The sequence below is a fragment of the Microcaecilia unicolor genome, chromosome 14 (genome assembly GCF_901765095.1).
Source record: "Microcaecilia unicolor chromosome 14, aMicUni1.1, whole genome shotgun sequence".
NCBI lineage: Eukaryota > Metazoa > Chordata > Amphibia > Gymnophiona > Siphonopidae > Microcaecilia > Microcaecilia unicolor.
The window spans coordinates 32,399,587-32,423,513 of record NC_044044.1 but is presented as its reverse complement, the minus strand read 5'-3'; the positions used below and the strand labels follow the sequence as shown (position 1 = coordinate 32,423,513).

The following is a 23,927-nucleotide window of genomic DNA, read 5'->3' as shown; positions in this document are numbered from 1 at the left end:
ACCTTCCCTACCCCACCCAACCCATGCAGAGAACTCTTACTAGACAGCCCCAGATATCCTTCCAGAACCTGCTTAAAAAGAAGACATTTCCTTATTCCACAGGCCTCCATTTTGTGCTGTGTGTGATGTCATCGCTGGAGGGGTGCCATGGTGCATGTTAGCTAATGCACAGGTAACTTACAGCAGGTCAGGGGCTGAGGGCGCGCCAAGATCTGACTTCAGTGAATTACCCACCATTACCAATGCCTTTCACACACCCCAAATAGAAGGAGATCACACAGTCTTCATCTGGAAGGGTTGTTTTGGTTGGCTTTTTCTTCTAGATGGGAGTGGTTTCTAAATGCTAAGCCAAAATAACCTCCACTGCTATGTATTACTGCTATCCCAGAGAAATCCAGAAGGATAGGCATGGAAGGTCTAAGGGATACAGCCTGCAGTTGAATGGCTGGGTTTAGCTGTAGTAGGATTGCTGTGGAGGTCATGTATCATTAGGAATCCCAACTGTTCGTCCTGTGAAAATAACCATAACTTACAGAAACTCAGCCCATTCATCTCAAAGGACTTCAGTGGTATCATACACCCAAATTTAATTAAATCACTCTATTGCATAGCCCTCAACAGTACCCATCATTCACCTTCATATACTTCAGTGGCACCAGCCTTCTAAGCAAACCCTTCACTTGCATAGATTACAATGGGATCACCCTCCTAACCATGTCATTCACCCCAATAGAATTAATATCACTCTCCTAACCATTTCCTTTATCCCCAAAGACTACAGTGGTATCACCCTCCTAACCACCTCATTCACCTCCATAGACCTCAATGGTATCACCCTCCTAATCATGTCCAGATATTTTTAATACCTACATGTGAGGATCAAATTGTCATCAAGAGCTTAAACATTTATCAACCTCCCTCTCCGTGTGGGGTTCTTGTCTCTATGGTCACTTGTTTTACATATTTTATTTCTGATTATCTAACTTCTGTATCTTATTTTTCCTTTTTTCTCATGAGTGTGGCAGAGTTGATTTGAGCTGAGTGTGTTAACTGACAGGGTTCCAGCTTAAAAATGGATGCGCCTTGTACCACTCATTTCACCGCAGAATCCTTAAACTAATTCCCAAACTTTCATGCGGCCAGACATGCAGAGGTAACCCAGATGTGTAGAAGGCTGTAGAACTATGTACTTAGTGCAGATGTCTCCCAAATACTCAGCATCGACAGAGGAACTGGATGAGACAATTAATGCCTGGTTTTCAGGAATGTGCGTGGGAAGAATGAATCGATATTGGACTATATTGAAGAATGGACACATGGGAGAGGGTGAATGGATACCGAGGTCTATGATGGATTTTGTTGGTTATAGTGGGGTATATAACGGCTCTTGGATATGGGATGTATTATGGTTGGTCTTTTCATGTTGATCTTTTATTTAATCCACAGATGACGAACGAATAGGAGATAGTATCTGAAAGTAATTCAGAGACCTGTTCAATCCTCTTCCTTGATTTTTTTTGGGAGTGAGGGAAGGAATGTTGTCTGGAAGTCCATCCTGAGTAGGGGGAGTAATGAGCTGATATGAAACACTCTGACTGTGTACAATGTCGATGGCTTCCTGTGTCTTTTGATCTCTGTTTTCAGGATATCTTGATGAAATGAAAAGGCTTGCTCACCTTCTTGGCCCTGTTCAGATGTGCAAGAGCTTCCTGAGATGATTCAGAGGGTAACTGGAATGTTTCCATAGGGTGATTTCTACTTCAGGGCCATAAGAGGCGTGTGAAAGGGGCAAGTCGAGCCAAGGCAGTCGCAACTCCTCTGAGAGTGTAGAAGCATCACAACCCTTTTGGGGTCAGTTAGGAAAATGTTCTCCATCCAAACCGCTATTGTGTCTTAAATGTTATAGTCAATGGACCTTTGGTCTTTTTTCAAGCTAACTGTACCCTTCTCACCTATCTGTGACGCTTTCTTACCTAGACATGCCTATTACGAACTTCCCAGATTGACTGTAATCATGTGTTACTAATTAATCCAGGAGGGGCCACCGTCCTAACTGATGAGATACTTTTAACTGCCCTTGGGGGCCTAGTCTTGTGAACCAGTTTTCTCCAATGGTACTCATCCCTCCCAGAGAGAACAAGAGAAGGCCAGCTTGTTCTTCATGAATCTGGCACCAGGAAGTAAGCCTACACCAGCATCATCTCATTCTCCAAAGCCTCTCATGATTAGAGCTCTGGCCATCCACCCCAGCCCATGTCTTAACTGTCTTCCGCTAACTCGGCATGCAGAAATCTGCAGACCACCCGTGGGACAGCATTTGACTGCAACATGAAAAGCCTTGATGTACCTACAGATTGCCCGCAGATGACCTTCCTTGAAAACATCATCTTGTTTAGCTTCAGTATTGTTTCAGACACTCTCCCACCCACACAATAGAAAAAGACTAGGGAGGCTTGGAGCCTCAGTCATGTCATATGGATGTTCTCATCTGTTTCCTTATACTACAGGATAAAAAGAAAGGGCGAGAAAGCAGAAGACAGATGAGGTCATTTCCTGCTGTGCCAACTGTTGACCAACCCAGAGTCGTCTAATGGCTTATGGGGCAATTTGAGGTTGGGTCATGTGACCCTTACCCAACCCAACAGAAAGTTTCCATGAAAAATGTGAAGTATCCTATATTAAAGGAAATCAATGTTCAGGGAAAACCAGAGGTTAGTGTAGATGGTTACGAGTGAAAACTTCTTTAAAAGTGTCTGAGAAATGTGGCTGGCAGGGAAGAGGAAAAAGGGAGAGAAATATCTCTCCCTAACCACTAGCAACCAGTATATATGAAAAATATTCTCATTTCCTGTAGAAAGCTGCACTTACAGTGCACTGGGATGGGAAGGCGGAGGGTTTGAGTATCAATATAGCAATATTTTTGTGTCATCGATGTGAAAATGACTTGTAACCAACTTTCTGTGTGTCGATCTGTCTGTGCTGTGTAAACTCATAATAAAGTGAGAAGGCGTTGGCCTCGGACTTGCTTTTGCTACTGTGTGGAGCATGAGAGGATTTCAATGATTCTGCTGAGTTGTGGGAAATGCTACACAACCCTGAAAAATTCAGACAATGAAGAATCATCTAAAAAGATGTAGTATAAAGATGAGTGATTAACCACAGTTTCAATTTGTGTAATCTGTAAATCACTAACTGCTCTATACAACTTCACTGAACCACTAGGTCTAGTACTGGATCTGAAGGGAGATGTCCCCTAAAACAGTGCTGGGACATTGGATCAGTACTGGTTCAGAGGGGAGAGAGTCCCCTAATACCATACCTCAGTTGTCCTGAACTCCATCCCCAATCTCACTACCCAGCTACCACTAATAATCTAAGGCTTGGTCTTCTCTTCAGTGGTCAAGTACCTGAGGAAGCATGATTAGTACTGGTTCAGAGAGGAGAGTGTCCCCTAACACCATTCTGGGAAATTGGATCAGTACTGGTTCAGAGGAAAGTGTTTGTACTAACACCATGCTGGGACACTGGGTCATTACTGGTTCAGAGAGAAGATTTTTTCCTAACACCATGCTGAGATACTGGGTCAGTACTGGGTCACAGAGGAGAGTGTCCCCTAGCACTGTTCTGGGACACTGGGTCAGTACTGGTTCAGAGGGAAAAGTTTCTTCTAACACCATGCTGGGACACTGGGTCAGTACTGGTTCGGAGAGGATAGTGTCACCTAACACTATGCTGGGACACTGGGTCAGTACTGGTTCAGAGGGGAAAGTTTCTCCTAACACCATGCTGGGACACTGGGTCAGTATTGGGTCAGAGGGAAAATGTCCATGCTGGGACACTGGGTCAGTACTGGTCCGGAGGGGAGTGTGTCCCCTAACACCATTCTGGGACATTGGATCAGTACTGGGTCAGAGAGGAGTGTGTCCCCTAGTACTGTGCTGGGACACTGGGTCAGTACTGGTTCAGAGGGAAAAGTTTCTCCTAACACCATGCTGGGACACTGGGTCAGTACTGGGTCAGAGAGAAGATTTTTTCCTAACACCATGCTGAGATACTGGGTCAGTACTGGTTCAGAGGGGAGACTGTCCCCTAACACCATGCTGGGACATTGGATCAGTACTGGATCAGAGAGGAGTGTGTCCCCTAGCACTGTTCTGGGACACTGGGTCAGTACTGGTTCATAGAGGAAAGATTCTCCTAACACCATGCTGGGACACTGGGTCAGTATTGGGTCAGAGGGAAAAATGTCCGGGCTGGGACACTGGGTCAGTACTGGTTCGGAGAGGATAGTGTCCCCTAACACCATACTGGGACATCGGGTCAGTACTGGTTCAGAGAGCTAGCGTTTCTTCTTGTCATGTTTAAGATTTTCTACATCACATATCAACTGATTTGTTCATAGTTTCTCTACAACAAAGAAAACGATTTGCTTCTAAGTTTTTGGAGATTGTAAGACTTTGCAGACTTCCCATTGCTTCAGGGATCCTGTCCCAGGAGTTCTTAGTCATGCTTAAATTCTGCTTCTCAGCCTCCTGCCCTGTCCGCAGAGAAGAGGGTGAGTGTTTTCCTCACGCAGACGAGAGAGAGAGAGTGAGAGAAGGACATGCAGGGAAGGTGATTATATTTTCCTCATTATAAATGTACTGTGTGTGTAATTTTATTCTTAGCTATAAGCTTGCAGGGTTTTCCGCCTTTATATTCCCTTGCCAGAAATAGACATAATTTCCACAGCATCATTAGAAAACTGACGTAACATTGGTTTACAATAGGGCATTAAACAAACAAACAAAAAAACCACATTACTGCTGTTTAGAGTAGAACGTTCAGTTTAAGAACATAAAAGTTGCCCTGTTGGGTCAGTCCAAGGGTCCACCTAGACCAGTCTCCTGTTTCCAACAGTGGCCAGTCCAGGTCACAAGAACCCCCCCCCCCCCCCTATTTCTCCTGTCTTTTATCTTGTTAGGCAGACTGGATGGACCATACAGGTCTTTATCTGCCGTCATTTACTGTGTCTGGAGTTCTTCAGCTGGTCTTGCTATAAGGTTGTATCTGAAAAATTTTGACTCATGCAGATTGCAAAGGACTAGACTTGTTTTAAAAAATGGGGGGGGGGGGGGGGTGTAAGGGAAATCCTGTAAATTTTAAGGATTTTCCCCTGATCCAGAAGCTGTACTTTTCTAACATACCAACTGTAACAGAAACAGTTCACTGGAAAATTACTGGAGCGTAAAAGCCAGTGCAGCCCAGACTGATAGATGAACATCAGGCTAGGATGTTGACATTCACTAAGGGTCTGACATCTCAGGCACCCCGTAATGGAGCAGAGAAAGAGCGTGAAAGCTGAAACTGGACAACTTGGAAATTAAAAAAAAAGCCTAAACAGGGTAACAGATTCCTAGATATTTTTCCTTAGAAGCATCACGTGAAATTGTTGTTGCATGTCAGATCTTTGGGCCACTCAGAGAACAAGCTTCAACCTGTTTGGGCAGGATGCAAAGGACGCAGATACCTTTCAATCGTGGGCAATGCACCAGTTTCCAGAGAGTCATAGCTCAGGCATACTTTGAAACGTACTTGGGTATCAGAGCTTGTAGAAATGTTTCCATATAGTTTTGAAAATCCAAAGCTGTGTACACTGTTACCTCTCTTGATCGAACCCAGTAATGAAAATGTGCTCACCATTCCAGGTAGCTCCTTCACCCGGGTAAATATCTCCTCCATGGCAATCTACTGACATGTGCATTTGACTAGATTTGACTCCGATTCTGCAGGTGCATTCTCAGGTCATTTTTGTGCCAGATTTTAGGTGTGACTTTTAGTAAGATGGGCAAGGCTGGTGCCTGCTCCAAGGGGATCATGGAAATTCCTGGAGTAACTAGTAGCCCGTCCAGTGTTCAGGATGTCCGCAGTGAGTACGTGTATGAGAGAAATTTGCAATGCACTGCCTTCATTCCAAAAACAATCTATCTTAAGCCTGTTCACTGTGGCTCTCCTGAAAAGCAGGCTGGCTAAGGGTTACTCAAGGAGCAGCTAGAAAAAAATGTTTTTAGAATTTCTTTTCCTCTGAAAATGTTTTGCTTCTGGTGAGTTCATTATCCGCTTCTGGCATATGAATGTGTCTTTCATTTCCCCTCCTATCGTCTAAAGCAGGGGTTCAAAACCCAGTCCTCGAGACACACCTAGTCAGGTTTGTAGGATGCACAGAATAAATAGCCATGAGATAAATCTGGTTACAATGGAAGCAATGAGTCCGCATTTATCTCATGCAGATTCACTGTGGATATCTCGAAAACCAAACAAGCTTGGTGTGTCCTGAGGAACCCCTGCTCTAAAGTCCTTGTTTCATGTCAGATTTTTTTGGGCGTGGACTTTGCACCTTTTTTTTTAGTCCTTCTTTAAACTGCCTCCAGTCTGTCTCTATCCTTCCACAGGAGTGATCTCCAGAATTAAACACAATACCCCTCTGAATCCAGCCATTGTCTTGTTGCAGAGTTTTTCTACCTTGAGGTCATCAGATATAATCACCCCAAGATCACTCTTTTATTTACATCACAATAGAATCAACACCCCTTCCCTCCCTCTACACACACCTCATCCCCTCCCCCTCATGTACCGCTCCTTTGGAATTCATTGCATGTATGAGTTTGCACTCAGCCACTTTCCGGATTTTCTTAGATCACTGCAAAAAGATAAACCTTTTTTTGCTACTCCCTCTGCAGTATGTGACTTTTAAAATATTGGACAGACACAGGGGCCATTCACCTAGGTCCGCTTCCATTGCCTCCTGTTGCTGATCACTCAACAGTTTTCTAATGCACTTTACAACGGTAGAACCCACCCTCGGGCTGCCCAACTCATTTATGAGCTACCTACCTAGGGATAGTGAAAGGATCTCGCTGAAATCTGAGCATGCCACATCCACTGCTCAACCTGCTCAAGTTCTTTCCTCACCTCATTAAGGACATTAATTTGATTTAATGTGATCTCTCTCTGGTAGAAACAATGATGTCTTGGGGCTGTAATGTGCAGTACTAAAATATTTCATGGTCCTTTCGTTCAGTAATGACTCTGTTAGTTTACCCACCACTGAGGTCAGATGGTTTGCGGTTAGCAGTCATTTCTCTACTCTCACTTTTTTTTTAAATACCTTTCCTGCTGTTTTCAACCACTAGGTGCCTTCACCCTCTAGATTATTTTCCCCAAATTAAATTTAAGCTTCTTTTTTTTTTAATTTTGAAGTTACAGCAATGCAGTAATGTTGATGCTGACCACAGTTCTGAATCCTGTTTATTTATTTCAGATTATTCTTATCTGGAAATACAGCCAAAACAACACTTTAACATTTAGCTAAAATTAAATACAATCAAATGAAATTCCCATTGGGAAAAAAAAGAAGACAAGGAAATAATAATATTAGTAAATTTTAGCCAATATAAAATTTCAAAATAAGTTGTTACGCTTTCTCGGATCACTTAATCTCTACTCTCACTTTTATGAGAGGTGTGACATTTGTCCACTTCCAGTCCGAAACCACTTCTGCCTCCAAAGAGTGATTGGACAGAACTGTATAGGACTGCCACAACCTCTCTGAAACCTGATAATATCCTACGATGCGTCCCATCTGGCTCCATGGCTATGTTCACCTTCACGGCTAAAAAGCGTATGCAGGCTTTTAAAGTGAGCTTCAGGTCCAATGATCTTCTTATCAGATAAATCCTTATTTATTCTTGAACTTATTCCTCCCCTTCTTGACACTTTTATCTCTCTCCCTCTCTTCTGTTTTGCAGCTCAACTCTTACTCTGCCTTGTGATTGTGTTGTCCTGGTTGCACTCTCTCTTCCCAGTGCCTGATCCGTCAAAAACTGGAGATCTTTGCTCTCTAACCTCTGTTCACACTTCAGTGCCACCCACAGGCTTTGATTCTATGGACTCCATGCTCCCTGAGGGTCACTCCTACTTCTCCATTTATACACGTATATACAGAATTTCTTCAGCCAGATCATTTGTTCGTTATCAACTTCATAGGTTCAACAAAATCTGCTGTTCTTTGACATGTGATTCTGAGTGTCTCTTTTTTTTCACATCCTTTTTTTCTTTTCTTGCCTAGATTTTCACACCAGCATCCTCTAGTCGTCCACCTTGGCTTCTTCAGAACTCTTCTGCTGGACCAGTGCTTCCTCATGTCCCACTGCCTATGTCATCTCTTCTGTGGCTTTCTGTCAAACACCATGAAATGCTTAAACCCCTGATTTTATAGCCTTTAAAGATCTGCTCTTCCCTCCCCACATATCTCTCTGCTCTCACTCACCACAGTCTCTTCACGTTCAATTATATGTTGTCCTTTCAAAGTTCTGCAGTGGTCACCTCCTTCTGTCATGCTTTCCCCCATATTGTATCTGCTCCATAGCACAAATTACTATTTGACAATTGACTGTCTAAAATTCCAACTTTTCAAGTGTGCATATCACAATGGGTAGCTCCTCAGTTGTCCTGAACTCCATCCCCAATCCCACTACCCAGCTACCACTCTAATAATCAAGTACCCGAGGAAGCATGATTTAAATAATCAAAAATAAATCCATTTTTCCAGTATTCTCCATTTTCTGTCCAAGCACACATGGAAGGCCTGCAGAGTAGAAATCAGACCAAAGTGGTAGACTTCCTTATCTTGGGGTTCTCTGATCTTCCAAGGCTCCAGATGCTTATATTTGTGGTGTTCTTGTTCATTTACCTGGTCACCTTGACTGGGAACATTGTCATTTTGACCCTAACATGCATGGACTCTCGCCTTCACAAGCCCATGTACTTCTTCCTCTGCAACCTAGCCATCCTGGACATCTCTTACACCTCTGACACTCTTCCCAAAATGCTGGTCATTACTTTAACAGAGAACAAAGTGATCTCTTTCCAGGCATGCATGACTCAGCTCTATCTCATCATGTCCTTTACTGGCGTGGAGTTCTACCTGCTTACTGCCATGGCCTATGATCGCTATGTAGCCATCTGCAACCCCTTGCGCTACTCAGTTCTCATGAACAAGAGGGTCTGTGCCCTGCTGGCTACCAGTTCCTGGATTGCTGGATTTCTGGATTCGATACCACACATTGTGTTGACAGCTCAAGCCTCTTTCTGTGGTAACAATGAGCTTAACCATTTCTTCTGTGACCTGCAAACCTTGCTGAAGCTCTCCTGCAGTGACGTCTCCATTGTTCAGGTATTCATGACTAGTCTCAATTTGTGTTTGGTTATGGGCTGTTTCCTGCTCACTTTGACCTCCTATGTCTACATCATCTCCGCCATCTTGAAAATCAATTCTAAAGAGGGGAGGCGAAAGGCCTTCTCCACCTGCTCCTCCCACTTTACAGTTGTCGTAATATATTATGTGACTGTGCTTTCTGTGTACATGAGACCTGTGAATATGAACACAATGCCTGGGGAGAAACTCTTTGGTGCGTTGTACAATGCCGTGATCCCTATGCTGAACCCCATCATTTATAGCCTGAGGAACAAAGATGTTAAAGACGCCCTAAGAAAATGTGCAGGGAGAAGAATTGTAGACTGAGGAATGGGAAAGTTGCATGTTGGATCTACAATGATTTGTTGAGAGGGATTACAAATAAATTAAAAACTTTTATGATATAACTGCAGTTGTTGTCAGTTCTTTACATAAAATCAGTTCTTCATTTTGAAATATTTCTTTATAAGTGATATCGTTCCTAATGACGTAACAGAATCTCTGGGAAAGAAGTTTGAAAATAGGAGGAAATTGTCAGCTGAGATGCATTCATCAATGCCCTGCGTATCCACAGCAATAACCATCACCAACCTCCTATCTCCTCACTTCATGCCCTCTACACCCCCACTAATAACCATCACCCTGCCTCCTCATATTACTCTTCACCCCATGTCCTCTACACTCCCAGTAATAACCACCACATCCTGTGTCTCCTCACCCCATGTCCCCTACTTCCCCAGAAATAATCACCACCTTGTTCCTCCTATCACCTCTATCTTCATGCTCAGAAGGTAGCACATCTTCTAAAATCATGTTGGGTTGCATGATTAGAAAGAAGTGTACCATTAATACCATGCTGGGTCAGTACTGGCTCAGAGGGCAGAATGTTCCCTAACATCATGCTGGGACAGTATTGGTTCAGAAGGGACAGTGCTCCCATATATCATTCTGGGACACTGGGTCAATACTAGCTCAGAGGGAAGAGTGTCCCTTATACTATTCTGGGACACTGTGTCAGTAGTGGCTCAGAGGGGAGAATGTCCCTTAACACCATGCTGGGACAGTATTGGTTCAGAGGAAAGAGTGTCCCCTAAAAGCTTGCTGGGACATTGGGAGAGGGAAGATCACTCTGTGTTTTTTAATGAATTTATATATTATGAGCTGACCTGGCTGATTTGTTCTTTGGACTCGTGGGATATAAACATTCAGGAATAAATTGATACATGCGTTGATTACAAATTTATCTTTGCTTGGGGGAATCTCATCCCTGGAGCTCTTGGTAATGTTTAAAGTCAGCAGCGTGATTTCTTTCTCTCTCTATGCAGAAAAAGCTGAGTGGAGTCACAGGTACAACTGAGATTTTTCATATCCTCCCTGTCAGAATCATGGTCTGATTGATATTCTACAGCTTCTTATACAGTCACGATTGAGTGTTTCCTGAATAAGAGCTCTTTCCAAAAAAATATTCAGTACCAACTAATGGATACATTAGTTGGCCAACTCAACATGCAGCCAAAGCTGCAATTTCTAGCCATATCCAGATTCATGTATCCATTTGGGGGGGGGGGGGTGATATGATTTCCAATTCTAAGTGATGCAACGTTAGGACCAGTATAAGGGTGGGGCCGCTGAATATCGGTCATATAGATAAGCCCATTAATCATCTGTTTATTTTCATGATCTGACGAAGAAGGGCTACCTTTGAAAGCTAATCAAAAAATGTTTTAAGTTAGTCGAATAAAGAAGGTATCATTTTGTTTTCTTTTCTGTGATTTAATTTATTCTGTTTCTATTGATTACATTTAAAAGTGGACTAACACGGCTACCACATCTCTGTACTCTGTTTTCTGAAGCCTTTCCTGGTGTTTTCAACCACTAGGTGCCATCAACCTCTAGATTATTTTCCCCAAACTAAATTTAAGCTTCTTTTTTTTTTTTTTTTTTTGAAGTTACAGCAATGCAGTAATGTTGGTGCTGGCCACAGTTCTGAATCCTGTTCCCGTCATATCAGTTTTCACGAAGGAAAGATATTGCAGAGACCAAAAATGACATTAGAGGAAGTCCAGCTCATTAAATGACCAATTTAGCCTTGATTTCAGCCCAAATAGCTGTCACCAGCGGAAGAACCTGAGAAGAAGCAAGCCTGCCCATTCTAAGGAGCTTGTTTTCACATAGCCCTTACAGGTAATAATTATGAGCTGGGGAGGGTGGGTGGGTACAGTGGTGGACTCTGCAGTTCCCCCAGCTAGAGCTGTGAACACTGAGTGGCTGGCTGAAAAGGAAAATCCTGTCATGTGTCTTCTCAGTTTCCAGCACCTCTACTCCAGGGGCTTAGACAGCCGCAGATAACATAACATGGAAATGTTAATAAATAGAATTATCTATACACTGTCCCTGAGTTAAACTTGTCTTCAGATGTAATCTTCCAGGAGACCTCCCCAGGGCATAGCTTGTTATTGTACTCACTTCTAGTTCAAATATTTTGTCAAAGGTTCAAGGTGAGCTCCAGGCAAGTAGTTCCCTGTCCCCAGAGGACTCTTGAACCTGAGACAATGGAGGACGAAGGACTGACAAGGAGCCACAGTGGAATTGAACCCCATCTTCTCGGATTCTTAATCTACTGCTCCAACCATTAGACTCCTGTTTCACACCAGGACGCTTAACATCTTGCCCCCAGTTAATCATTTGTGAAAGACCCCTGCCTGCTCCATCCTAAGGAACCCACTGATTGCACCATATTATCTCCAAAAAGACCCCCTACTCTCTCAGGGGCAGGATTATATTGGCAAGGGGTTGAATGAGGAATTTTATGGTTTGGTTGCTCTGAAGCTGAGGTGGGTTTTATCCTATACATAGGTGGTTGTGATGGGTGTTGCCTGTACTGTGCTTGTACTAGATGGTATTTCTGTTACGTTATGGGACTATTGAGCACCAGTGCAAATAACTTGCTTTGAATATGAGGTAAGAAATAAATGTGGGGTTGTCTAAATATTTTTCAAAGGGGCCCTTTTACTAAGAGCAGTAAACCCACCTCGCACCACCCCTAGTGCAGGACATTTCTGGCGCTACAAAAATTTGATCTCAACCAGTGCTTATGCTGCCCACTGGGTTAGCGTGGGAGCCCTTACCGCCATCTCAGTGGGTGGCAGTAAAGGCCCACCCCCTCAAAAAAAGACAGCCTTTTACCCACTGCTGTAAAAGGGGGCCTCAGTGCATGCCAAAATACACACTGAGATACTAGCACAGGCCCCTTTCTACCACAACTTAGAAAAAGGGCCCCCATAATGACTATGTCACACTTGCCCTATCTCTGAGGCAGGAGATCTGTTTTATATTCCATTAAAATATATTTTTCCACTCTCTCCTATGCTCTTTCTGACCATTGTCCAGGTCCATGATCGCTTTGTCCTGTGGTTTCCCACTTCACCTGTTGCGCTCAACTCATGGCCATTGGACATGTGCATGTTTGATCTCTTCATCTATCATCTACTCTTGAGTGTTTTCTTTTAATTTTTGTTTTATTTGATCTAACTTGTAAGCGTGGAAGAGATAATGATTTCCCCTTTGTCTAATTATCTGTTCCCCAAAGGATTTGTGGTGATGTTGCTCAGATAAATCTCTTAAGATTTAAATGCTTCCAGTGCCATATTCCGGACATTGATGAGTGACCTCTGAATTATTATGTAGCTATTCTGGTCTGTCCTCGCTTCCTGCAGCCTTACACCAGAAATCATTTGGCAAGCCAACTATTGCTCTACATCTGATGTCAAGGATGAATTTGTATATTTATTTATTTATTTATTTAAAAAACATTTATATGACAGAAATACAGCTTTTAAGCAGCTTACAATGTAACATTTTAAATATTATTAAAAAAAAAAAAAACAGAAAAATTGGACCAGTCCAAAAAGACAAATACACACATATGATAAACCAATAATGAAATCATCCCCCAATGACTACACTTAAAAAGCCTGTTCAAATAAAAATGTCTTTCCTTTCTTCCTAAAGTGGAATGAATCATCCTCCAAGCACATTTCGAGAAGCAAGTAATTCCATAAAAGAGGAACTGCCCAGTTTCCGTCTTCTATAAAACTTTGCAACGAAGACTGATTTAATGAGTTCAGAGAGCAATTAGGAGAGGCCATGAAACACTTTTTAATTTTATTTTCCCCTCAGTTAGATCTCAAGTGGATATGAGTGTTTGGCAGTGTCCAGAATCTAACCGGGCATAATTAGGACTGTATTTATGGGTTAGATTCAATAAATGGTGCTCATAAATCGTGCAACAAAATCGGCACTCAATGCTATTCTGTAATGGCACTCAAGATGATCACACAAAGTGGAGGAACGATGAACCCCCCCCCCCCCCCCCCCTACGTGTGTCAGCAAGAGAAAAACCAAGGAAGATGATAATTCAAAAAGGTGATCTTTATTGGAACAACTCAGTCATTTGTGTTGTTTTAATATCGTCTCCCTTGGTTTATTGAAAGAGCCAATCTACCCTACTCCTTCGTTTTACTCAAGATTATCACCCATTATAAAATAACACCGAGGGCCGATTTCGGCAGCAAAATTTGAGCATCAAGACTTACACCTGCTGAAATGAGGTGCCCAATTTGGCTGCACATCCCCAGTAACCTATAAAATCGTGTGCACATTTTAGGAATGCTTCTGACCCACCCACGCCCCCTTTCGGGTTGTGCGCTATTAGATTTGGTGCATATTGTTAGAGAACAGCATGTAGCAAAATGGGCACATATCAAAACTGGTGCCAATTAACATCCAATTCTTGACAGTAATTGGCTCGTTAGCCAGTTTAGTCAGGTGCACATCCTGGATTGGTGCCCAGTTTTGATTGCTATATAGAGAATCCAGGCTATATGTGGTCCAACATGTGCAGAGGTATCTCTGGGCAACAGCACAGGATATCTGTGGTGCCTGGATAACTTCTGAGTCTGCTCAGATTCCACCCTCGCATTAAATGGGTAGTGTTGTGGCAATCTGTCTGGATAGTCAGTGGCACAACCCAGCTGGAATAGCCATTTTCTCTAGTCACCAGGATTTAACCATTCCTGCCCAGTTAAATCATTTTAAACATCAGGCCTTATATGTATAGAGGCCAAATTTCAGTACATATATTTATAATGTTTGTCTTTTTGGCAACCACACAAAGTGGAGGAACGATCAGTCAAGAGACAATCCAAGGAGTAGGGTAGATAGGCTCTTCCAAAAGACCAAGGGAGACACTGGTTCAAAAAGATCACTTTTTGGAAGAGCCTATCTACCCTACTCTTTGGATTCTCTATGTTTTTTTGGCCCCCAACCTCACTACTCTACATCTGGCATTATTATGGTAATTTGACAACAAGATCTGAGTGACATTGTGAAGAATATTTTCCTGATCAGGCTCGTGGGATCTCTTAGGGGGAGGAAGAGATATCGGATATGTGGATGGACAGACTGGATGGTCCATATGGCCTTTTTCTGCCGTCATTTTCTATGTTTCTGTGATTGTCCTTTGTTTTCTCTGCTTTTGCTAGGACATGAATGCAAGAGATATGGAAAGTAAAAACGAGACCCAGGTGGCTGAATTCATTATCCTGGGGTTCTCTGATTTTCCAAACCTTCAGATTCTGGTCTTTGTGGTGTTTCTGTGTATTTACCTGGTTACCCTGATGGGGAACATCATCATCTTGACACTAATGTGCATTGATTCACATCTTCACAAACCCATGTACTTTTTCCTCTGCAACCTGGCAATCTTGGACATCTGCTTCACCTCCTTGACTCTGCCAAAAATGTTGGTCATATCCCTAACAGTTAGTAAGACCATTTCTTTCCTGGGATGCATGGCTCAACTCTACCTAATTCTGTCCTTTACCAGTGCAGAATTTTTCTTACTCACTGCTATGGCATACGATCGTTATGTGGCCATCTGCAGTCCATTGCATTACTCGGCGGTCATGAATAAAAAGGTCTGTGTCCTTCTGGCCACTGTTTCTTGGATGTCTGGATTTCTGTGTGTTCTGCCACATATATTGTTCACCTCCAGTTCCTCTTTCTGTGGTCACAATGAGATCAACCATTTTTTCTGTGACCTTCAGACCATCCTGAAGCTGTCTTGCAGTGATGTTTCCATTGTGGCAACACTCTTGCTTACCTTGAACTTGTGTTTGGCCCTGACCTGTTTCCTGCTTATCCTGACTTCCTACATCTACATCATCTCTGCCATCTTGAAAATCCGCTCAGCAGAAGGAAGACGCAAGGCTTTCTCTACCTGCTCAGCCCACCTTACAGTTGTTATTATATACTGTGCGGCTGTACTGTTTGTGTATATGAGACCCCTGTCCATGGACTCATTACCTCAGGACAAACTCTTTGGAGCATTGTATAATGCCGTGATTCCTATGCTAAACCCCATCATTTACAGCCTGAGGAATAAAGATGTTAAAGATGCCCTTATGAAGGGCACCAGGAGAAAATAAGAAGTTAAGGACCTGTAGATTTTAACACTGAGGAGTGAAGGATGGACAACAGATATAAATTATTTGAGAACTTAACATCCAAAAAAATAAAGAAAAATCTGTGAGGACTGTAAATGATCTGGTATTTCCATGTTTGCAGTATTCATGTTTCTCGTGTTTACAGTGCTTATGTCTGTCATGTTTCACAGTTAATCTGATTTTTTTTTGTAGATATCTCAGAAAAAATATTGCCAGGAGCAATGAAATTTGTTCCTGGATGTGAATGTTTTTACAGGTGCAGTCGAAGAGGAAAACAGCAGCAGCATCAATGCAGTAGGCTGTTCATGTCTATGGACCATTTCACTGTGTTCTTTGAAGAATTTGGTAACTTTCAGTGAATAAAAATGAGAATTATCTACCTGTTTTGTCGTCTGGGTTTTACAGTCACACACCGCTCCCTTCAGAGACACCTTTAAATTTCACAACCAGCAAAAAGTCAGATCTACTCTATGGATGATCAATCTCCTGTTACTACAACGAGTCAAAATATTACCTGCCCTCTCCTATCGTTCCTCACCCCAAGTCACCTACAACCCCAACAATAACCATCACCCTCACCATCCTATCACTCCTCACCCCAAGTCCTTCCCACTTCCAGTAATAACTGTTACCTTACCCCATCTTATCATTCCTCACCCTAAGTCACCTACAACCCCAACAATAACCATCACCCTCACCATCCTGTCACTCCTCACCCCAAGTCCTTCCCACTTCCAGTAATAACTGTTACCTTACCCCATCTTATCACTCCTCACCCCATGTTCTCTACACTCCCAGTAATAACCATCACTCTGCCCCCACTTATCACTCATTACCCCTTGTCGTCTATACCCCCACAGGAGGATGTAAATATGTCTATCCTAGAGGAAAGAGGATACAGGAGACATGATTGAAGTATTCAAATACCTCAAAGTTAGAAATAAAGAAAAAGAAGCAATTATTATCAGACGAAAGAATGTTCTGAAACAAAAGCATGAGGCTCCAGGAGGTTAGACTCATGAGCAACATCAGAAAATATTTCTTGACTGAAAGGATGCATGGAATAGAGTCCCACTGAAAATGGAAAGAAACACAGAGACAGAATTCAATCAAGCATGAGATAAATAGAAGATCAAGGGTGGGGTTCAGTAGACTGGATTGACCTAATGGTCATGTCTATTGTCTTAGTGTAAAACAGTAGCAGAGACAGGATTGAGAGACTGCGCCATGGGGTAAACGTAGTATCTTTTTACTCTCTGAAGACCAGAAGTAAGAGAAGAGGTGAAAAGCGCAAAATACAGGGTATAGAAAGGAAGCTTAGAATAGCATTAATGCAGGTCACGTGGTACCCTCAAGGTACAACTTCATAGAAAACACACGTGTTAGTGACAGCAGCTTGATGGAGGCCAGGTACTGTCAATCAAAGTCATATTGATCTAGAAGGCCAGATCTTAGAGAAGGATGGAACTTGGTGGTAAGCACACTGCAGGGCTGAGGTATAGGATGTTACATTCGGTGTGTGTGTGTGGGGGGGGGATCATGTGTGGTTATTCATTTATGAAGAACCATACTGGATAGGCACATTGATGTCCTGTATGTGGTTGAACATCTAAACTGGGATCTATCCCCTGCAATGTGGACAGATTCTATATGGGTTGTATAATATCTGTAGCGCTTGTACCTGCTATCGCTATGGATTTCATAGGTGCTGAAAATCATGTTCCAGATTTTAAACTCTACAATACCTTTGCAGTTTATTCTCCACACTTAAATATCTTCACACCAGACCACTCTTTCTATATGGTTAAATAAGTTCTCATTATGACATGTAATATATATATATATATATATATATATATATATATATATATGTAATATAGCCCGAGCTATCCACATAAAGGTCATTGTTCTGATTTCTCCAACCCCATGGGGCACACAAGACAGGACAGACCTGTTTACTACTGGACCAAGCTCTCGGTAGGTAAGAAAAACCTAATAAAGTGTTTTATTGACTTTGCAACACTTCATTTCCTCAGGGAACTTTACCTCAGGGGCTCGGTGGGAGGTTTAAAGGTTTAAATGCTACAGCCGAGCTATCATCTCTTTCTGCAATGAAGGGGCTGACTGCACGTTTCATCTGCAAGTAAGATCTTCTCATTTCCAACAAATTGGGCTTGTGGTTCGAAAGGGTAACTGCTGCTTGTACAAACGTTTGCCCAGTGACTGGCTAAATATAGTCTCCAGAGTTCAGAAGGCAAGAAATTGTATTGAGGGAAGGATCAGACATATGCTCAGCTAGGGTTAATTGGAATCCCCAGCCACACAAATATCTGTCCAAAATCTAGCTGCCTAGATCTAGGAAAATTTTCATCTGAAGCAGATTAGGTTAAGCTAAAAATTTAGCTAAGTTTAACCAGCTAAACTTCATGACTCTCTTCTCTCTTCCTACTTAGCATGACTTTGAAAATTTATTCCTGGTAATATAGCGTCCAGTCCATGACTAAAAAGAACCCATCAAGCCTTTTAAGAAAGTTCATTTCACATCGCTCACTTCCAGAAGTAAGAGGTGGATACCATCAGATTTATCTAACGTTTGTTGGTAGACTTGTCCTCTGGAAATTCATTCAACCCTTTTGAAAATCTCAGTTATGTTATTTCGTGTTAAGGACTTTCTTTGCCGCCAAATTCTGTAATTTAACACTGTGTGTTTTGACTTCTTTGAGGAATGTTCCCCATCTTGTAGGGGAAGTCCCGAGTTTCTTAATCATGTCCACTTCATGGGCCTTGTTTTACTAAGCCGTGCTATAGGCGAACTACCATTTTTAGTGTGCGTTAAAAGTTAACATGCGGTAACAGTACAGACGCCTATAGGAATCAGACACCTATAGGAATATATGGGTATCTCTAGCATTTAGAGTTTGCTAAAAACGCTGGTGCACCTTAGTAAACAGGACCCTTTTTTGTTTTTCCTAATCATAGACTCTGTTTTACTTTATTTATTTATTGCATTTGTATCCCACATTTTCCCACCTATTTGCAGGCTCAATGTGGCTTACAATGTGTCATTAAGGCAGTTGCTTTACCAGATTAGATAACATTAGTATTGCATAGAGAGCATGTCTTGCATAGTAAGATGAGATAGACAAATATGAGAGGGTCACAATTCCAAGTTATAGATGAGTGAGAAGTGTTACATTTACAGTTGTTGATCATTGTGGTATGCCTTGTTGAAGAGGTAGGTCTTTAGAGATTTCCGGAAGTTTGTTAGTTCGTAAATATTTTCTAGGTTAAGCAGTAGTGCATTCCAATGCTGCGTGCACAGGTAGGAAAAACTGGACGTATGCGTTAGTCTGTATTTTAGACATTTACAACTGGGGAAGTGAAGATTCAGGAATGTGCTGGAGTCTCAAATATTTTCTGCTCTTTTTCTCAACCCCTATTCTGTATTTTGTTGTGGTTTCCGTCTGCCATTTTCAACCCCCTCCATAGTAGCATCTCCGGCTTTAATTAACACCCATTAATCCAGAGTCTCTAGACACGCTGTGATACAAAATTCTTTAATGCATCTCCAGAACAGCTCTGAAACACCCCGGATAAGGTTCCCTGGCTTACGAGTTCTTGGGTTTCTTAAAATCCTGAGATTAAAACTATCATCATTGGTCTGACCCAGTCTGGCTATTCTTCTCCTAGTAAGAGCGTTTCCACTTGATTTTGGTGACAGGGAAAAAAAACTCTTTAATGGTGTTATTTATAGATGGTAACTGGTTTCAGGATAGATCCCTGGTCAGTTTCCCAATGCCCTGCAATCTGTGTTTGAACTACTACTAGCATTAATATAGCGCTACCAGACGCACGCAGCGCTGTACATTTGACATAGAGAGACAGTCCCTGCTCAAAGAGCTTACAATCTAGGTAACACAAACAGACAAGACATTACGGGCAAGGAAATTACAAGGTAAAGAGGAACATGGGAGGAGGGCAAATGAGTAGCGGTTAGGAGCCAACGGCAGTAGTGAAAAGGTGAACTAGTGTTGTTTAAATTATTAACCAATGATCAAATTTACAGCTGATACAAAAATATTCAAAGCCCGAGTGTGAGGAAGTTGCTTGACGACCTTGCTAGACTGGGAAATTGGGTATCTCAATGGCAAGTGAAACTATGTAGAAAAGTGATGCATTTAAGGAAAAATAGTCCTAACTGTAGATAGGCAGCATGGGCTTCCACGTTATGTCTTTATTTTAAAATGTATAGACCGCATTATCTCACAATTCTAGGCAGTTAACATAAAAACATACATCAGGAGTCACTGCCTGGGAAAGAGATCTTAGAGTCACTGTGGAATTAATCCTCGGATCAGTGTTGCTGCAGCAGTCAAAGAAGAAAATCCAATGACAGGTGTAACTTGGAAAAGCGGAAAGCTGACTGTAAAATGAGTTTTATTATTTAACGTTATGGTTAAATTCATCTGCTTTTTATTACAAACTGCTTTAAAATAATGTCTGTGTTAAGCAGTATATTAAGTTAACAAATCACATCTAAAGGAAGGAGAATTTTATAATGCAAACCACGTTTCAGTAGTGTGGTCATTTCTGTTCCTCCCATAACAAAAAACATATAGATCAACCAAAATGATAACAGGGATGGAATGAATCTTCTGTGAGGAAAAGCTGGAGAGGTTGTGGTTCTTTTGCTTGGAGGGGAGACGACTGAGTCGAGTTGTGGTGTGACAGAGTCTATAAAATCTTGTGGGGTCAAGTGGTAAATAGGGAATGATTGTTTAGACTTTAAAATAGTACCAAGACTGGGTGGGGGGGGGGGGGGGGGGGGGACATCATGAAGGTAATGTGCATTAAATGAAAAAAGAATTTCCTAAATTTGATTAAAATCTTCTGCCAAATTATGATGTGGATTTCTTTTTGACTCAGGTCACAGTTAACAGTATAACTGTTTTTAAAAAGAAACTCACTTTACAGAGGGATGTTGGATCATGAGTTTGGATTATACGGAAAAGATGAAGCTTCAGTAAGAGTGTGAGAAATGACCTCAGTACCTCTTCCAACTCATACCTTGAGAAACAGTTAAAATACAAGGACATGCAAGAAAGACACAATGAACTGCAACCTAACATCTCTTTTTGTTTTTTCTTATGATAGGTTCTGCAGCTGGAGCTGTCCTCAGGACAATGAGCCACCAAGGTCAAGCCCAACTCAGCCCTTGGTGAAATGGAAAAGAAATTCAAGCATTTCCAGACCAGTGACAAAGCTATCATCTTCCAAGTCCAAGAGCTGATAATGCAGAACTCATCTGAAACCCAATGATAAAGTGACAGCTCTAATCAAGATGTGGGGTTCAGTGACCTCAAAGTGGCCACTTGGTATGGAAAGCATCCCTATTGACCATCCTCTACCAAATTACCCTTTGAAGTCCAAATGGCTCCCTCTTGCATTTCTGTCAAAATTTCATCTTATTTGAACATGCATTGTTCATTGTGTAACTCATCCATTGTGTCCCTTCTCTGGGTGTATGCCACTTAACTTTCCGTGTGTTTTTATCTTGATTCTTACAGTCTTAATGACACCACAGAACAATTCAAAATGAATAATTAGGTAAATGATTTCTGTGTTTTTCTTTATTCTTCCCACTTCATCAAGCAGCAAATATGGAATTCAAGCAGATGGGAAACCTAACCCTGGTGACAGAATTCCTTATCTTGGGTTTCTCTGACCTTCCAAAATATCAGGGTCTGCTCTTTATGGTGTTTTTGTTTATTTACCTCATCACCGTGACTGGGAACCTGTCCATCATAACACTAACATGTATTGATTCACGTCTGCACAAACCCATGTACTTCTTTCTTAGCAATTTGGCCTTCTTGGACATCTGCTACATTTCCGACACTCTCCCAAAACTACTGGTGATTTTCATAACGGGTAGTAAGATCATATCTTTCCTGGGGTGCATGACCCAGCTCTATTTGCTTTTGGCCTTTGCTAGTGTGGAATTCTACCTCCTCGCTGTCATGGCCTATGACCGCTATGTGGCTGTGTGTAACCCCTTGCGATACTCGGTCATCATGAGCAAGAGAGTCTGTGGCTTGTTGGCGATCAGTTCTTGGGTAGCTGGGTTTCTGGATATTCTCCCACATGTAGTGTTCACATCTCGTTTCTCTTTCTGTGGCCACAACCAAATCAATCATTTCTTCTGTGACCTCCAGACCTTGCTGAAGCTCTCCTGTAGTGACACCTCAATTATTAAAATAATTGTAATGACCTTGAATTTGTTTCTCATCATGGGATGCTTCCTTCTCACTCTAACATCCTACATCTACATCATCTCTGCCGTCTTAAAAATCCATTCCAGTGAAGGGAGGTACAAGGCCTTCTCCACCTGCTCTTCCCACCTCACTGTTGTTTGTATATACTACGGGACAATTGTTTTTGTGTACATGAGACCCCAAGGCAAGCACACAACGCCTGGAGACAAGCTCTTCGGAGCACTGTACAATGCTGTGATCCCCATGTTGAACCCCATCATTTACAGCCTCAGGAACAAAGATGTCAAAGCCGCTCTCTGGAAATGTGCAAGAAGGAGATAAGTGGTTAAAGACTCAAAATGTATTCACTCTGCTAGTGAGTGGGTAATAAATGTGAACATCCAATCAAAATAAAAGGCTGTATTTTCAGTAAGTTCTCACATAATGTTAAAATAATTTAAAAACTAATATTTAAAATGTATGTATGTCGATTGTTCTTTTTGTCAACCTTTTATAATGCTATCTAAGACAATTTAATAAAGAAAGAAATATGCGTATAAGAGAGAGAGGCTGAAATAGTAATACCCCAACTGTAGGTTCACCTCTTCTAGATCAAACTCAAATGAAGCCATTGCGTCATCATCACCTATTCCCTTATATTCTGTGCCCAAATGTCGAACCAAAATTCCACCAAAAATAATACGCTTTACCTGAAGGTGCTGATGCAATGTTCATATGTGATTCTCTGTTTATATGCTTATAAAATCTCTAATACCATACTATTTCAACACTTTAACTCCCCCCTCCCCCCGCTGCATGGTTTATGCTGACACAACCCATTCACTTTGAATGGGCTGTATCAGCATTACCGCACTGGCAGCCGCTAGTGTGGCTTTGTAAAAGGGGGGGGGGGGGGTAAGTGATTTAAAAATGCAGACCACTCTATTTCTTGCTTTAAACTATGGGGGTTCAGATTTTGCCACTGATAAATCTATTCTTGCTGCTGTAATAAAATCTGAATTGCAGACTCTTTTAGGTCCACACCAACAGTTGGCAAGCAAAGGAAGCAGTGCTAAAGAAAAGTGTTGTCAGTAACTTGAAAGAATGGTCTGCAAATGAGAGATCTTGTCAAACAAACACGATTGAGTTCTTTGATGAGATTGCTAAAGAACTGGGTCATGGAAGAGCAATACATCCTGTCCTAGTGCGTCTTTTGACAGTATTTCATATATAAGATTCTTAAAGTAAGTAGGGTGAGTGGGGCAGGAAGTTGTCAAGTGGCCAAGGAACTGGTTGGTTGGCCAACAGGACTGCATTGAGTGTTGGTCGCCCACGGACTTTATATGGAGAATCCATAAGTACATAAGTAATGCCACACTGCGAGAAGACCAAGGGTCCATCGAGCCCAGCATCCTGTCCACGACAGCGGCCAATCCAGGCCAAGGGCACCTGGCGAGCTTCCCAAACGTACAAACATTCTATACATGTTATTCCCGGAATTGTGGATTTTTCCTAAGTCCATTTAGTAGCGGTTATTTAAGGTTCTAGTTTTGATTTTCAAAATACTAAGACCAGTTCCTCATATCTTGTTTAACTGTACAAAGATTTTGCCTTGAGTTTGGCCACCCATTTATTTACCCCAACTGACTCTGTACCGCCAGTTTTGTCCCCATCTATATATCTGCGCTTGGCCCTGGGCTACATGGTAAGCTGTATTGTAGAAAAGAATTAGCATCGTATCTATGTTATTTGCCTGTTCTAATGCTTCTTATTAGATGTTTCATAGTATTACGCTGACATCGTAATTTATCTCTGTTATTTGAATGTTCTTCCATGCTGTTATATTACTGTTTGTATTGTACTGACATTGATCATATTTCTGTTACATGGTTGTCTTGCAGTGCTGTTAAATGTGTATATTTTTGATACGGT

The 23,927-nt window shown here is 41.9% G+C and overlaps 3 protein-coding genes across 14 annotated transcripts in view; all 3 read left to right on the top strand.

The window, feature by feature from the left end:
- LOC115458425 (rap1 GTPase-activating protein 1-like) overlaps positions 1–3,002 on the top strand; it is a 40,939-nt gene extending 37,937 nt beyond the window's left edge. For 9 of the 12 annotated variants that reach the window (XM_030188388.1, XM_030188384.1, XM_030188390.1 and 6 more), the window contains one exon: positions 103–3,002. In XM_030188388.1, the coding sequence (XP_030044248.1) occupies positions 103–126 (24 nt within the window). In that variant the 3' untranslated portion in view covers positions 127–3,002. The remainder of the gene's footprint in view (positions 1–102) is intronic. The other 3 variants (XM_030188380.1, XM_030188379.1, XM_030188383.1) reach the window with 3 other exon arrangements.
- A 5,615-nt stretch (positions 3,003–8,617) lies between these two features.
- On the top strand, positions 8,618–9,562 carry LOC115457392 (olfactory receptor 5V1-like). Its single transcript, XM_030186810.1, has one exon. The coding sequence runs from the start codon at positions 8,618–8,620 to the stop codon at positions 9,560–9,562; it is 945 nt and encodes a 314-aa protein (XP_030042670.1).
- A 5,234-nt stretch (positions 9,563–14,796) lies between these two features.
- LOC115457391 (olfactory receptor 5V1-like) lies at positions 14,797–22,337 on the top strand. The gene is made up of 2 exons (XM_030186809.1): positions 14,797–14,956; positions 21,571–22,337. The coding sequence occupies exons 1-2, from the start codon at positions 14,797–14,799 to the stop codon at positions 22,335–22,337; spliced, it is 927 nt and encodes a 308-aa protein (XP_030042669.1).
- Positions 22,338–23,927: the final 1,590 nt, after the last annotated feature.